This window comes from Fukomys damarensis, unplaced genomic scaffold (assembly GCF_012274545.1).
Source record: "Fukomys damarensis isolate Sample0158 unplaced genomic scaffold, DMR_v1.0_HiC HiC_scaffold_13, whole genome shotgun sequence".
Lineage (NCBI taxonomy): Eukaryota > Metazoa > Chordata > Mammalia > Rodentia > Bathyergidae > Fukomys > Fukomys damarensis.
The window spans coordinates 728861-745541 of record NW_022900925.1 but is presented as its reverse complement, the minus strand read 5'-3'; the positions used below and the strand labels follow the sequence as shown (position 1 = coordinate 745541).

General features: G+C 41.5%; 1 protein-coding gene across 9 annotated transcripts in view; it reads left to right on the top strand.

Annotated features, from left to right (window-relative positions):
* The first annotated feature begins 33 nt into the window (after window positions 1–33).
* The window catches only part of LOC104858050 (multidrug and toxin extrusion protein 2-like), a 64492-nt gene continuing 47844 nt past the window's right edge, over window positions 34–16681 (top strand). For 4 of the 9 annotated variants that reach the window (XM_010618147.3, XM_010618157.3, XM_010618155.3 and 1 more), the window contains exons 1-5: window positions 44–220; window positions 7205–7273; window positions 10232–10276; window positions 11844–11941; window positions 13854–13948. In XM_010618147.3, coding sequence (XP_010616449.1) covers window positions 134–220; window positions 7205–7273; window positions 10232–10276; window positions 11844–11941; window positions 13854–13948 — 394 coding nt within the window. In that variant the 5' untranslated portion in view covers window positions 44–133. Of the gene's footprint in view, window positions 221–7204; window positions 7274–10231; window positions 10277–11843; window positions 11942–13853; window positions 13949–16681 lie in introns of all 9 variants that reach the window. The other 5 variants (XM_033762747.1, XM_033762748.1, XM_033762749.1 and 2 more) reach the window with 3 other exon arrangements.

Sequence of the window (16681 nt, the reverse complement as noted above, 5' to 3'; positions counted from 1 at the left end):
GCCCCGTGGTGAGTGGGGTGACCCCAGGGCGCGGGCTGCTGCGCGGCCCTGCGCGGCCCTGGTGCTCTGTCTTCTGGGAGCTGCGCCAGTGTGAACTGCTTCCTTCTGTCCCCTCCAGTTCCTGGCACAGTTGATGATCTTTCTCATTGGCTTCGTCAGTTCCATATTCTGCGGACATCTGGGCAAAGTCGAGCTGGATGCTGTCACACTTGCCACCTCGGTAGGTATTTATTATCTTTTTTTTTCCCCCCCGAGGTAAGGTCTTGCTAAATTGCACAGCTGATCCTCCTGTCTCAGCCTCCTGAGTGCTGGAATTACAGGCTTGCTGCTCCGCACCTACCTTAAGTTTCACCTTTTATTTGAGCTGATGAGATGGCAAAGCCTCAGAAATTCCGTTGTTTATTTTTATTTCTGTGGTCCTGGGGATGAACTCAGGTATTGCCCATCCAAGGGAAGCACAACCACTGAGCTGCTCCCCAAGTCCCAAGCCTCAGAATGTGAATTGTGTCGTCTTCTGTGTCATCCTTTACCCGAGTGGGTCTGACCTACAGATTTACCAGGTCGTTAGAGTTGAAAGGAAATATTGTCAAGTACTTAAAAGTGTCTCAAACTACAAAGGCACCAGCTCTGTGAGGAGCTTCATCGTTATGGTTGTGTTGTACATATTGACCAAAATTGAAAAAAGTTGCTTTTTTTCTATTATCAGATTAAACCAAGGAAACCATTAGTTGATTCACACCATTCATTAAGTCTCATTGTTTCATGCGTGTAAAGCCTGCTTTTTTGGGGGTGGGTTGAAATTGCACCTCCTTTGAAGTCTTTCTGGGTCTTAAGTGTAAGACTTGAATAAGCTAAAGTGACTCCATGCTAATAGGCCAGACAGTGCTTCTTCATATGCTAATTGCTACCTTGGCTAACCGCCCGCCCAGGGGCAAATGGTATGACAAAGGGTGACGGTAGAACATTTCCTGCTTGAGATAAGCAATGTTTTGCAGTCTTGTTCTGTGAATTTCCTGACTCTTTGTTTAGAAAAACCTTATAAAAAGTACCTCAGCCCCTGAGCAGTTGCCTCTCTGGGAGTGCCGTCTGGCCAGACTAATAAGGGTCTATTTACCATCTAGCCTGGTGTGTTCCCTCCTGGGTTTCTCATTTCTCCGTCGAGCTCCCAGAGCCTCGTTGGGTGTTAGGGCCCAGCATTGTGGAGGCCTTTTTGGCTGCTCTCGACTTTCAGAAGTAAGGCCCTGGGTCTTGCCTCCGGAGCCCTCGTTGGGCTATAGGACTCAGCATCGTGGAGGCCTTTTTGGCTGTTCATGCTCTGTGGCGTGGAAGTGAGACTTTAAGTCTTACATAATGAGGTAGGTAGAAAGTTGCTTCTCTTGCCTGTAATCGAGGCTTTCAATAATGCAAAAAAGACTCCACCTGCTAACAACATCAGGAGTTTTTTCTGTTTCAGAAACGTCTCTCTGTCCCCATAGGGATGCATCCTGAGACTGGGGAGGCCCCAATAGAAGTTTCTCATTTAGCCTCACAGAGAAGACAGGGCTATGTAGTAAATCGTATTTTATTTATGGGCCTGTTACTGTTTTTGGTGAATGAATTAGTATGGGACATTTCTTCTTCCTTTGAAAATTTAGATTGGGCTTATAGAAAGTTGAGAAGGAAGAGATGCTTTAAAACGCTGACTGTCCAGTGTCTCCTGCTGCAAAGGTGTGTGTGCCCCCTGCGTGATGCCTGGCATTGGAGTCCTGGCCCACACTGTCCTGGTCACTTTTAGGGTGTGAACATAATGAATGGGTGATGGTATGAGGCTGGGACTGAGGTCTGTCATCTTCCCATCCCCACCTTCCAGCCAGAACCCCCAGCCCAATGTTCATTTCTAGGCACCCACCTAGGTCCCCCGTCCCGTGCTTTCCATGTGGATGACAGTTCCTGGCCAGTGGCTTCAGCCTGAGGCTCCTTCTTCCTTCAGGCTCTGCCCTTATTTATGGGTTATGGCCCAGCCTCCCTCCCCTTGTCTCCCAAACTTCCTGGACTTCCAAATCCACTCTAAGCTCTTCACCCGGCACATTTTCATCCCTCAGTGCAGACCCACAGTGAACATTTTTTCAACTTTACTTTTCCAATCTCTTTCCTACTTTTTGTCCCTAGAGCTCTTTAAGTCCCCGTGCCCACTCTTCCTGCCTTTGACTTCATGGAGTCATCAGTGCCCTGATTCTTCCATCTTCTATCACTCCTGTGGCCCCCATCTGGTCCTCTGCTTTATACCTTGGGCCAAACAGGCAGCACCTGACCTCTCATGTTTTGTTCCATACACCCCTAGAGCTTTTGCCACCTCCCCTTCAAGATCTACTTTCCACCCTGCTCTAGGATCTTCCTTTCCCCTCTAGCCTCTTTCCTTTATGTACTTCCACTCCGTTATGATGTCTTATGAATTTTTTTTTAAACTGGAAAATGAACCCATGGCCTTTGTATTAAGACATATCCTCAACCTTTTTTTATTTCTTATTTTGAGACAGGGCCTTGATAAACCATTAAGTTGCCCAGGATGGGTTCCAATTTGTAATACTCCTGCCTCAGCCTCCCAAAGAGCTGGGTTTACAGACATGCATCCTCATCAACCCCTCTCACCTCCCTCTATTTATGCTCTTTGCTGGAAAGACCATATTCTGTCTTCATCACCTTTTCTTCTGCCAAAGTCCAGCCCCTGCTTTCCCATTGTTCTGTCCGCCTTGCTTTGACAGCAGTTGGCAGGGACCCATTCTCACCCCTTTATTGATACCAGAGGATTCACCCTCACCTGGCCACTCCATGGGTCTTGTTTCAGTCTGGTCCTCCTCAGTTCTCCTGTGGTCTTTCTGATAGTTGCACTCCACTTTCTCTCCTCTCTTCTCCCCATTCTGTTTGAAATGTTCCAGGTTTATTGGTATCTCCTAAATTGGTATCTCCATCCTTGACCTGGGCTTCCAGCTCAGGTGACCACTTATGGGATGGGTCAGGTGGAAGATGCAGGGACTCCTCCAACCCAGAGAGTTTGAAACTATTCCCTGAAATCTTGATGTACCTGCCTCTTTTGTTTTTTAAATTTTTATTTTTTGAAGTGCTGGAACTCAGGGCCTCACACATGTACCTTACCTGTGAGCTACATCCCCAAACCCTCTATTTTATTTTTTGTACTTCTAGTCTCCACCAGTCAACATGGCCTTTGTTTCCCTGTGTTCCTTAATATCCCACCTTTTCATCTGTTTCCCGCTCCACTATCCTGGGTGGCCTTCGTCCTCTCTGCCTCTCTCCTCAGCTACAATTCACCCTGCCCTCTAAGGTCAGAGCTCTTTCCCTGTGTCCTGAGCCCTGTGTCTGCTGGGCCTGGGCCCTGGCTCTGTTGTATTGATTTTCTCTGTCTCTGGTTTCTCTCTCACTGATTTGGAAGCTTCTATTCATTTTTTGCTCAATTTAATTCCTGGCACCAATCTGGCATAACCGTTTCAGAGAGACACATTGCTCCGGTGTCCTGACCTTTGAGTCAGCTCTCACTGGGAATCTTCTGGTTTGCTTTTGTCCTATCCCTCAACCCTACTGCTTTATGCTTTTCCATTCTGTATCGTGGTGAGGATTTAAAACCTCACGATTATACCCTTGCATAAAGCCCTATGACTCCTGTTCTTTCATTTATTTCGCTAAAACTATTTCAAAATATATGTTGGGGGGAAAATTAAATTAAGATTATGGAGATGATTTGTGGAAATTTCCTTCTTTCTGTTTATCCCCCAAATCATCCAATGACAGTTGGATAGAGAAGATTTCTTAGTTGTCACTGCGAAAATATCAAGCCTAGATTGAATGTTATCCCGATTATATAGAGAGCCTGGACAGGGCATGGGAAGGATGGTGTGTTCCCAGGCAGGACTCTCTTTGAGATGAGGCCCCTGGACTGGGAGCTCTGTTGCCAGCCCTTGGCAAGTGGGAGGTGTCACTTTTCTTTTAATCAGTTGTTAAATTGCAATTAGCTGCTGGGAAGACAATAGACTCAGCCGTGGATAACTTTATTTATGAAAGTGAGTTACCTTTGAAGATCTTGACCTTATGAATATTTCTTTGTAGTATGAAGAGATGTATGTGTTTATTTTCCTTAAGTGAAAGAACATTTGTTTATAACCTACCTCATTCCACAAAGAACTTAAGCTGGTTTACACAAATGTGTACAGTAGGGAAGGATAAATAACTGGTGGAATGGGCCAAAGGAACAGGGATGGAGGGAGCTGGGGCTGGGGCAAGGTCGGCAGCAGAAAGCTGCACCTTGTGTTCTGAGCTCTGCTCTGTGGGATTCTCAGTGTACCTCAGATTTTGTCGAGCTGTGGACTTAGGGGAAAGATGATCTTTCCATGTACTAAGGTAGGTGAAATCTCTCTTGCAGATTCTCATACATTGAACACTATGACTGTGTCTTGGAAAACTTGCCATGAAAGACACAGTAGCAATTTTTGTCCTATCCTTTATTATAAAATTGCCCATGGTAAGGGAGAGATATGACACCAGTTCAGTTTGGTAAAAGCTTGTGACCACTGAAGCAGTGGGATCCCTGGCTGTGGCTTTTGGGCTAGCTGACTGGATCAGGGATACGCTGTGAGCTGTACAGGAATAATATTCTAAGTCAACCAAAATCAGTGAGTTTACCAAAAATGAAAACACAACAAAAAGTAAACAACAACAAAACACCCCTTCCCAAAGCAAAAGCAAAACAAAGTCAATAATGGAAAACTCTTCAGGAATCGGGACATTTCACCTTTCTCCTTTCCTGGAAGGCTGAGGTGCCTCTGGATGAATTTAGTGTGTGGCATGGGTGTTTTCATTGTGCTCTGAGTCCTCATTGTGCTCTGAGCCCTCTGGGTCTGGTTTAGATCCAGCCTTGGGGTAACCATTAGCCGTTCTCTTTGTGGCCTGTTAGTTCCCAGGCATTAGAGTTTTGGTTACCAGATGTCTTAGTTCACTATCTGTTGCTAAAACAAAAAAATCAAAGGCCATGTACTTTATAAAAAAGAGATTTGTTTAGCTCCTAGTTCTAGAAGTTCTAGAGCATGGCGCTAACTCCTTCTTGGCTCTGCAGAGGGTCTTCTACACCACAGCACAGCAGATGCACCATAGCCATAGCATCTGTAAGAGGAAGGGAGAGGTCATGTGATCAGTTAGGAAGCAAGAGGGACTCACAAGATCTAACCAGGATTCCTCAAGAATTACTTTAATTCCTTCTGAGGGTGGTGCTCCCAATGATTAATCACCTTCTTCAAGCTCCACTTCTTGAAGATTTACCTCCCAACTCTGACACACTGAGGACCAACCTTTCAGCTTTGTACCTTTGGGGATCACTCTTAACCTATATTCAACCTGTGGGACTCAGCTGGCCTTAGTAAGCAAAGACATTATCACCTGGGGTTGACGTGGCTGCTGCGTGAGATCCAGGGTGGAAATGGGGAACTTCAGACTCCTGGCTCTGCATTTCCCCTTCTTCCTCTCTGTTCCACAACAGCATTTATAGGTCCTGCTCTCACCTGTGGGCTTCTCTCTGTGCCCTTCGATCTCAGGGCGCTTGGTAAGTAAGGTCCAGCCAAGAGAGTGACCTGTTCCTCAGTAGAGGACTAAAGTCTGGGTTCTGCAACCAGAATTCCCAGCTGTGCATCATGCCATCTGACTAACCTGGGCGAATATAAGCATTTGTGACCCAGTTATCCAAATATGGGATGAATGATCATACACTATGTACATAAAAGGCTTAGAAGACTGCCAGGCACAGTAGAAGATGCTATATCCCCAACCCTATTGTTATTTTTAAATGCACATCTTACTAGCAAACAGGGGCATGGCCTTTAGATATTAACCACAACTTTTATTATTTTTTCAAGATAGAATCTCATCACATTGCCCAGGCTGTCCTGGGACTCCTGGGCTCAAGCTATCCTCCTTCCTCAGCCTCTTGAGTAGCTGGGACTACAGGCACATGCCACAGCACCCTGCTTGAACTTTTAACTATAGAAATTGTAATATGTAGTATTAAGAAAAACTAGGTTTTAGGTTTTCCCAGATGACTCAAAGTGGTTATGACCCTTTGGTTAAAAGGTATGTTTTTTTAAAAATTAATTTTATTGGTACATTTTAGGTATACAGTATAATGACATTCATCATTGGAAATTTGCACCTTCACATAATCTACCTTGGTTCTTATTTTTTCCCCATTATCTCTGCCCTCCTTTCAACCCTTCCACTCTTTCCTACTTTCAAAGATTTTGTTTCCATTTTTTCCTTTTCTCGTATTAATTCCATTCCCTTCTTTCCTTTGTCCAATCTCTCCCACTTCATCTCCCCCTTTGGGCCTTTTCTTCCTATTTCACAATATCGATTATACCTTCTCATCCTTATTTACACTTTCTGTTTCTTACACTCTGTCCTATTTATTTCACTTAAGAGTATCATTTCAATGTGCATCCATTTAGCTATAAATGTCTCTAATTTATCATTCTTTATGGTACTCCATAAAATGAGTAGTACTCCATTTAAAAAAAAAAACCCACATTTTATTTATCAGTCTCCAGTTGATAGGCCTTCAGGCTGTTTCCAAATTTTAGCTATTACAAACTGTTCTGCTATGAACATGGGTGCACATGCATCGCTGTGGTGTGATTCTTTTAATTCTTTTGGGAAGATGCCCAGTTGGGAAAGAGCTGGGTCAAATGGGACCTCCAATCCTAGTTTTTTGAGGTATCTCCATACTGATTTCCACAGTGGTTGCACCAGTCTGCACTCCCACCAGCAGTGGAGCAGGGTTCCTTTTTCCCCACAGCCCCACCAGCATTTGTTATTGGTCGATTTTGTGATGACAGCCATTTTTTCTGGGTTGAGATGGAATCTCAGTGTTGTTTTCATTTGCATCTCTTGAATGACCAGTGATGTGGAACATTTTTCATATGTTTACTTGGTATTCCTGCTTCTTTGTCTGAGAAATGTCTGTTCATTTCAGATGCCCATATCTAAGATGTATGTTTTCGTTCAGTAATTTATAAGGATTGATGGTTTATACTCATTTGATCTGAAATATATAGTCTTCAATGTATAACTGTGAATTGCTGTTTAAACATGAACTTGTAGAAGTTTCTTGGTGTAAAGAGGTGTTTGATATTGACACTGAATGCCACACCTGGCCTGCTGTTTTGTACAGGTTGTGAACATCACTGAGATTTCAATGGGAACTGGCTTAGCCTCAGCTTGTGACACGCTGATGTCTCAGGTAAGGACCACCTTGCCCATAGAGATTTTTTGTGGGCAATTTACCTTTTACCCTAGACGTTGCCTAAGGAGTTATCCACTCTATTTTTATTTTCCTTTTATGTGTTAAATCCAGTGCTGTTAATGACTGTAAACATGCAAGCATAGCTGTTTTAGTTTTATAACATCAAAAAACAAAATTATAGCAATCTTAGTTATAAACTTAACTGATCTTTATTTGCAATTCAAGAATGGGCCCAGCTCCATTTTACAAAAGAGTGAACGCTTCCACTGGCCATGGCAGAATGGCGAATTTTGTAAGGTAGGAACAATAAAGCAAAGCAACTGGAACATAACTGGTTAACATTAGTTTCATTTACATTAGTTTTTTAAAGTAGGTTAAGGCAGAAGGGACTTCCTTATTACACAGACTCATAGTTAGGATCTCCTGTTCTCAGGATAAACTGTTATGTTTTGGGATCTGTCTGCTTCTTAAAGTTTGAGTTTGATGATGTGGCATTAAGAGAAGAGACTCCATTTTGATCTGATCTGGTCTGCTGGGGCTTGTATAGATCAGTCCCAATCACTGGTCTGTCATCATTTTGTTTAACAGTTTGTTCTATCTTCTGGGTCCCATCTGCTTAGGGGCTGCATTTATCTTGTTCCTCTCTGTCTTTATCTCCCCTTTCCCCTCTTTTCTTTGGTGCTGGGGATGGAACCTAGGGCCTTGAGCAGGTGAGGCAAGTGCTTTACTATTGAGCCATACCTAAGTCCTCCATAAGTTTGTTCGTTCCTTTCTTCGTTTCTTTCCTTATTTCTTTCTTTCATGGGGATTGAACTTGGGATATTGCGCTTGTGAGGCAGGCACTGGCATCACTGAGCTAAATCCCTGGCCCCGTGAGTTTCTTGAAAGTGTTCTTTGCGCTCCCATTCTCAACTCAGCCCCCATCAATGCCTTTTGCATTCCTGCTCGTCTGCTGGGTCTGTCCTCTTCCAGGTCCTCTACTTACCTCTTGATGACATTGTCAGGTAAGCACCTGGCTGTCCTTAACCCACTTGGCCAACCCCATGTGGTACCTATCTTTGGTCTCTGCCTCTGCAAGTCCCAGCCCTCAGGTATCCCCTGTCCCCAAGGCTTCATTCTCACCCTCACTGTTCTAGGTTCTCATCTCTGCTCCAGTTCCCTCTATGTTAACAGTGCCAGTTCTGGAAAGTAGGGACCTACATGTCCCTGGATGCGTAGAATACCACAGCTGTCTACTAGCTCACTGGCTGATGCTGGCTTTGAAGCTTCTCTGCACCATCAGCTATGAAATGTTGGCTGCCTGGGCCACAGGGTCTCCTGAAGTTCAAGGTCCAGGTTTCAGCCTACAGCATGGGATTCTTTCTCTGGTTGGTTTCCAAAGTCCTTTGGAGGCAAGAACCTGAAATGCGTGGGACTCATACTTCAGAGAGTCACCCTCATCCTGTTGCTGTGTTACTTCCCTTGCTGGGCCATCTTTGTCAACACCAAGCGCCTCCCCCTGGTCTTAAAATAAGATCCCAAAGTCTCCAGGTCAGCAATGTCTCAGAATCTTAGGTCAAGAGTATGTAGCTGTCTGGGTTGGGTAGAGCTCTTTCTTTCCTTGCTTGCACAAGGCCCTGGGTTAACTCAGCCAGTTACCTGGACTTGAACCCTTTGGAAGCTGTGACTGTAAGCCCAGGTGGCACAGCTACAGGGATTGCCTTGACCCAGTGTGACAAGAAGTAGGACAAAGGTGCTGTGCCCTTGACTTCATCTCTCTTTCCTGTCACTCCTCCATTTTGGTGTCCTGCAAACATATAGAATGCTTTCCCTGATGGAAGTAGAATACCAACATGATTTTTAGAGATGCTTTTTTTAAACTTACAATTCCAGCATGGCCTCATGTATTGTCCCTGGGATACATGGTCCTTTCTAGTAGACGCTCGTTTACTGGAAGATACACCTGATGCTTTCAAAGGGTTTCTAAATTGTGCTCAAGTTTTATTTCTTTTTCTGTGTCCACTCCAGTTTTTAGGCTGAGAACAAGTTGAGAAATGTTGTTAGCCTTCCTCTTAGGAAGGAGACAGAATGGGCCTCGGCTGCTGTTGATGTATGTTAGAGAAAACCAGAGTTGTGACTCAGTTTTTCCTATATAAATTACTTTTAGCTTTAATCTTAAAAAATATTCTGTGTGCTCAATTTGAAGATAAGTGTGACCAGAAATCATTTTAATATTAATGAAAGCCTATTTTTTATTACAGGATAGCCCAGATTTATGTGATGATTTTCATTCCAGCTCTTCCTGTTGTCCAGGCTGTTGTTGTTTGACATGAACAGCTCATTTGTTTGTTGCCCTGCCCCTTTCCTTGTCATTTATTGATCACAGTGCCATTCATGCAAAAGTTCAGCAAGTATTTCTGGGACCTGCTGTCTCTGCCTTACTGATTCTCAGAATATGTCCAGTGGTGTAAATTAAATACAAGTATTGAAGAGAAAATGTTGTCTTTCTGATTCCTTTTTCCATGGTTACTTTTTTTTTTTTTTTTTTTTACTGTGGATCGAACTCAGGTCCTTGTGCTTGCAAGGCAGGTGGCGGAACCACTGAACTAAATGCCTGGCTCCATGGTTACTTTTGATAGCAAATTAATCGGAACATTTCCTGGGTGCCTTTGGAGCCATGGCACGGTTGTGGCTTATGCTTCAGCCATTTAGAATTTGCTGGTATCCGTTCTTCAGGGAGTAAATCTTTATCTACTGTGAAAAATTTTAAATAGTTAGTGTCCTAGTGTTTGTTTTCTGACTTTGAGATCACATAATCAGGAAGAAATATATGAAATTGGAACTGGGGCTGGGGCTGCAGCTCTGTTGGAGAGCGTTTGTCTAGCAGGTGTGAGGCTCTGGGTTCCAGCCACAACACCACAAAAATAATCACAAAAAGTAAACTCTTGATGTTTGCCTCTCTGTTTTATCTTATAGGCAGCGTTCCTACTCCAGCTGCAGACAAGATATTTACAAAGCCAGGTATTTGTTCTTTTTATATTTTTACTCCATCATACTAGAAATGTAGAGTAAATATTTTAAAGAAATTTGCTATGAGAGTAATTCACAATTTTTCCTACCAGAGTTCTTTGTCTGAGAGATGCAGGGGCTTGGAGTTGGATATCATCCAGCCCAGGGTGAATGCCCATATCAGTCTGTCTAGTTCCTCCTGATCATCTGTCGTCCCTCTCAGTTCCTTATTTCTTCCGGGTGCTGGTGGCCAGTTTTGCGACTAGCCTGGGACCTGGGCCTGTATTTTTGATTTAGAGGGAAAGGGCCTGGTTTTACTACAGACACATTTCTAGAAGTGATAATGGGGCACTGTGATCTCAGTACACCAGAAGCAGAAGGGGAAGTAAGAGAGAAGGCTGAGGCTAGGAGGTAGGTGAGCAAGGTCAGAGGCTGAGTCAGTCTTCACTGTTCCTTTGCTGCCATCCCAGGCAAATAGCTTGATAGCCTTTAATCACAAAAGCATTGCCCATGAAGCCAGAATAAATGCATTCTGCCTCGATATCAGGCAACTTTCAGTTTAAATGAAGGGGAGGTATTACATAAAGAAAATGTTTATCTGAGTACTAGAGTGGGCAGTGTAAACAAAAGAAATGGGGACTGGCACCATAAAACAAAGGGGCAAACATTCTGTGCACACCTGCAACAAAGCAGGCATTGCTGGGTGCTTTGCCTGTGAGACTTAACACTTACCACAGCCCTGGAGAGCAGACCAGTGAAGAGAAGTCAGAATTCTGGGGGTTTACAAGCTACACTGAAAATAGTGGAATATGCAGTGTTTTGGATATTTGGGAAAAGGACAATTCAAATAATCTGTTGTCAGCCTTTTTCCCTTCTCCTTCAACTGGCTTTTAATGTTTAAAAAAGTATACTCAGAAATAAGGTTCATGTGCTCACAATTTTTATAATTAGGATTTTTGGCTTTGTTTACAGAACTATTTAAATATTAATAAAGGTGATGTTTGCAAATTAATAGAAAAAAAAGCAGCGTGGCCCCACTGGCTCCCACAGGTCTTTCACATATCATGCCAGGGCCTGCTTGCTCTTTAGGGGATTTTCCCTCTTTCCTCTCTGCCACTGTTATGGAAACTATGACCTACCAGGGCTTTCAGAAGCATTCACGAACTTTTGGCTGAATTGTCTAGAGGCTGTACCAAGGCGGGAGAAGGACATCTGGATGTTTCTGCTCCTGGCTTGTATGATTGCCTGTAATTGTCACCTATAAGCAGGGCGTGATGGTACAGGTCTGTGGTCCCAGGTGCTGGGGAAGCTGAGATAGAATGATTGTTTGAACCCAGGAGTGACAATAGTGCAAGACCCCATCTCAAAAAGAAAAAAAAAAAAAGTTGCCTCTTTAACTCTGAATGTTCATTTGACAACTTATCTGAGTAGCTTTTGAAAATGCTGTCTTCCTATTTGTTTGGGAATTTAGGAAAAAAAAAAAAAAAAAAAAGTTGCCTCTTTAACTCTGAATGTTCATTTGACAACTTATCTGAGTAGCTTTTGAAAATGCTGTCTTCCTATTTGTTTGGGAATTTAGGACATCATCATGCCCCAAGTTATTACTGGAATTGCAGTGAATGTCATCAATGTGGGCATGAATGCCCTCTTGCTGTTTGCCCTGGACCTTGGAGTAGTGTAAGTCATGACCTGTCGTTCATTCAACAAAAACTTGTGTGTTCTGGCTCCAGTCCTAAAGTCTGGGATATAGTGGGTAAAGCAATCCACAGAGGGAATGTGGACAGGCAAACAGGCTCCTAGAGTCTGGTTTGCTTACCTGAAAGACAGGTAAGAGCTGGCTGCTGTACAAGCCCACAGTGGGAGCAGCTAGCTCAGGTTGTTGGAAATGGATGAAGACTGGGTGGAGAGGAGGGACAGGGTGTCAGAGGAAGGGATGTATAAGCTGATAGCTGTGAGTAGAAGCAGAATTAGCTGGGAGAAAGGAGCTGCTTGGTCCATGAAGGCTAGGTGGGTGATCCAGGCAGAGGCAGAAGTGGGTGGATGCTTGTAGGTACTCTCCCATTGTCTGAATTGTAAGAATGTAAGCTGGATTCCATCTTATGGAGCCTGAGGACAAGAGAGTCCTACAGAGCACGCAAGCATCATCAGTGTAGACTTCCTGCAGATCCACCTGAGGACACTCTGGCAGCTTAGCCCAGAACCAGCCTTATATGTGTGGCTAGAGAGGTGATCATGCCTGCAGTGCAGACTGAAACCCGGCACTTTTAGGGTGCTTCAGGGTAGTGAGTTCCTTTACAAGCAAAAATAAATTTAGTGGATCATGTCCAGCACTTTTAGAAAATAAAATATATTAGGAATTGAATAGGAGAAAGTGAAAGTGAATATATGGAGCAGCAACTATCGTGGAGGTATTTTTTATGAGACTTGTTTCAGGTATACATGGATCGGTGTGTGTACACATGCTGATAATGTGGATACTGGATAGTGATGGAAAAGTTATCTTTTATTGTTAAAAGCTGTCGATGAAAAGACAGCAGAGAATTAGAGCATAACACATCATAGAGCATTTGCCTAGCAGTGCAAGGCCCTGGGCTCAATTCCCAGCCCAGTAAAAACAAACAAAAACAAGCAACACCAAAAACAACTAAAATCAGTGAAAGTCCATTTAGAAATCTTCTTTATGCTAAAAAGCTGGATGAGGTGCTTGCCAGGGAATTTAGTCAGCAGGCCAGAGTGAGGGCCAGCACCTGACCACACAAGCATCCAGCTCTCCTGTGAGGTGACTTCAGAGACTTCTCTTAGAAGTTTTCCAAGGAACTATAGTAGGAGAGTTTGGGGGTGGGATAAGATAAGAAAATATAGGAATGGATTAATGATAAAATGTGAAGACTGGAACAGAGTTAAATAAAAAATAGCCGGGCATGGTGGTGCACGCCTGTAATCCCAGCACTCGGGAGGCTGAGGCAAGAGGATCACTGTGACTTTGAGACTAGCCTGGGTTACATAGTGAGTTCCAGGTCAGTCTCAACTGCTTAGTGAGACCCTGTCTCAAAAAAACAAAGCAACAACAACAAAATAGATGAGCAGGCAGAGTTTCTGGCTCACTATAGCAACATGGGTATTTTATTTGTGATGATAAAATGCCACCTATTGGAGATGTCCCAAGCTTAAATTCCAATGGAAAACAAGCCTGTTACAATCCTGGAAAATAAAGCTGATAGGACCTAGGCCAATATTTTAAATACAATAGCTTATTGATATATTTCTTTTGACTAGCTGTATCTGAGAAATTATTTAATGGGTTTTTTAAGGCTGTTAGCACAAGGAATGGTGATAAATATTTATGTCCTTTTATTTTCCCATTGGTGAATAGTAACATTTATTTCTTCCACAAAACTCAATCTCAGTGGGAATTAAATAAGTCTATACATGGGTGCAGTTTTAAAAATATTAAAAGAAGACAGTGAAGAGCTTCAGAATCATGTAATAACTGAGTCTACCACAGACCAAAGCTTGTCAGGACTGTCTGACTTGAAATTCATACTTGAAAGGATTTGCTTAGGGATAATGATGACTTTTTCCCCTTCAGAGGATCTGCCTGGGCCAATACCACCTTCCATTTCCTGTCTGCTCTTCTTTTCCTCTACATGTGGTGGAAGAAAATCCACATCAACACCTGGGGAGGTATGATGACATTGCTTTCTTACGTTATTTGAAATTTAAGAAGACATAATTCTGCCTTCTGAACTTTTTCCAGAAGTTTTTTGTGTTTGTTTTTATCTTTTGGTAAATATAAAATTTATGGGAAATATTTAAATCACTAAAAATCTCAAGTTATTGGATCAATGTGTTATTTTTTTTTAAGTCCACAAAAGCAGGTCTTTGTTCATAGAAAACTTTTTGCGCCTAACTGGGTTTTAAGAATTAATATTTCATGAATTCAGATTACTAATTCAAAATTCTAGTCTTCTTGAAAATTATCCTGTTCTATGAAAGTGAAATTACATTAATGTCTTATTAAATCAAGCGAGCAGATTGTATTCTGGGAAACAATAGTACCACTTATAACTTACTGAAAGTCCCTTCGTATTTTAATGTACATAGGTAAGCTCAATAAATTCCATTTTTGTTTCTCTTTTTCTGATAATAGCCATTCTAACAGGTGTGAGGTGGTTTTGATTTGTATTTCCTTATTGATTAGTGATACTGAGCATTTTTCATGTATCTGTTAGCCCACTTGTATGTCTTTTTTTGAGAAATATCTATTTGGGTCTTTTGCCTATATTCAAAACCATTTTTTTTCTTTCTATTTTTGTGGAGGTTGCCACTGGTAGGGGAAAGGTAATAAGGGAAAAGAAAAAAATATGAGAAAATGAAAAAATGGAAATAAAGTGTTTGTAAATGGGGAGGGGAGGAGGGGGTAAAGGGAGGACAGGGACGAGGGGGAAAAGATGAGAACCAAGACCTGTCATGTAGAGGTACAAGATCGCAATAATGAATGTAACTGTACTGTACACCTAATGTACCAATAAACTCAAAAAAAAAAAGAAAGAAAGAAAGAAAGAAAGTTGCAACTGGGATTTTAATAGGCATTACCTTGAATCTGCAGATCATTTAGGGCAACTTGGACTTTGTTTTTCTTGGTACCAGGGATCAAATTTAGGACCTTGTGCTTGTGAGGCAGGTGCAGCACCAGTGAGCTAAATGCCCAGCCCTGGGCAGTGTGGACACTTTGATGATATGGAGTCTTCTGATCTGTGAACATGGGATATTTCCATTTTTGTCTTTAATTGCTTTTCATCAATGTTTATAGATATTATTAGAAAGGCCTTTCACCTCCTTGGCTAAATATATTTTATTAAATATTTATTAAGTATGTTATTCTTTTGGTGCTATTGTAAGTGGATTGTCTTCTTAATTTCTTTTTCAGGTAATTTGACATTCTATAAAGAAACATAAATGAGTTTTATATGTTGATTTTGTATCTGCAACTCTTCTGCATTCATTTGTTAGTTCTACCAGTTTTTTGTTGTTGTTGTGCTGCAATTTTACTTACTGAATTGGTTTATTAGTTCTAACAGTTTTTCGATGAAGTCTAGAGATTTCTATGTATAAAATTATGTCATCTGTAATAGAGAAAATTTTACTTTTTCCTTTCTGATCTGGTTGCCTTTTATTTTTCTTACCTAATTTCCCTTGCTGCTATTTTCCAAACTGTATTGAATACAAGTGGCAAGAGTGGGTATACTCAGCTTGTTGCAAATCTCAGAGGAAAAGCTTTCAGTTTCTCATTATTGCGTGTGATGGTACATGTGGGCCTGTAATATTTGGCCTTTATTGTGTTAGGTTAACATTCCTTTTGTATCTAATTTGTTGAGAGTTTTTAGTCATTGAGATACTGAACTTTATCACATCCATTTGACTATATGATTTTTTTTCTTTCTGCCAATGTTGTGTATCATATTTATTTATCACATTTCAGGATAAGTCCTACTTCAGTGTAGAGTATTATCTTGTTAATGTGCTATTGAATTTATATTGGTAGAATTTGGTTGAGGATTTTTGCATCTATGTTCATCAGGGATATCGGCCTGTAGACTTTTTAAAAATAGTATATTTGTGTGTATTTCATTAAATGGAATTTGGAAGCAATGTTTTGGTTCAACTTTAATGTTTTGGGAGAACTTGAAAAGGATTGGTACTAGTCCTCTTTACATGCTTTTTCATGATTTAATCTTGGTAAGCTGAACATTTCTAGGAATTTATCCATTTGTTCTAAGTTATCCAACTGGTTTGCAAACAGTTGTTCACAATAGTCTCTTATGATATTTTATATTTCAGTGGTAGGAGACATAATGCCTCTTTAATTTCTGATTTTGAGTTGTCTCTTTTTTGCTTAGTGTAGCTAAAGTTTGTTAATTTTGTTTCTTTTCAAAAACCTTTTTTTAAAACAAAGTTTAAGGAGAGGAACATATTTTATTGGAAAGGAGGAGAAAGGAAGAGATAAGATAGCTACCCTGATAAATCAAGGTAGCAGGCTCTGGAAAGATGGAAGATCCCTCAAAAAACTTTGTGTGTGTTTGTGTGTGTGTGTGTGTGTGTGTGTGTGTGTGTTACATCCATTTCTGCTTTAATCTTTATTGTTTTCTTTGTTCTCCTAATTTTGGGCATAGTTTTTCTGATTCCTTGAGCTATGAAGTTTATAGTGTTTATTTGAGGTGTTTACATAGACATTGATTGCTATAAATTTCTCTCAGCATTGCTTTTACAGCATCCATTATATTTTAGTATGTTGTATTTTAATTTTCATTTGTTTGAAAATATTTTTTATTTACTTTTGAATTTCTTACTTGCCCCATTGTTTGTTTAGTGTCATTTAATACAAATTTGTGAGTTTCCTAGTTTTTTTTTTTTTTT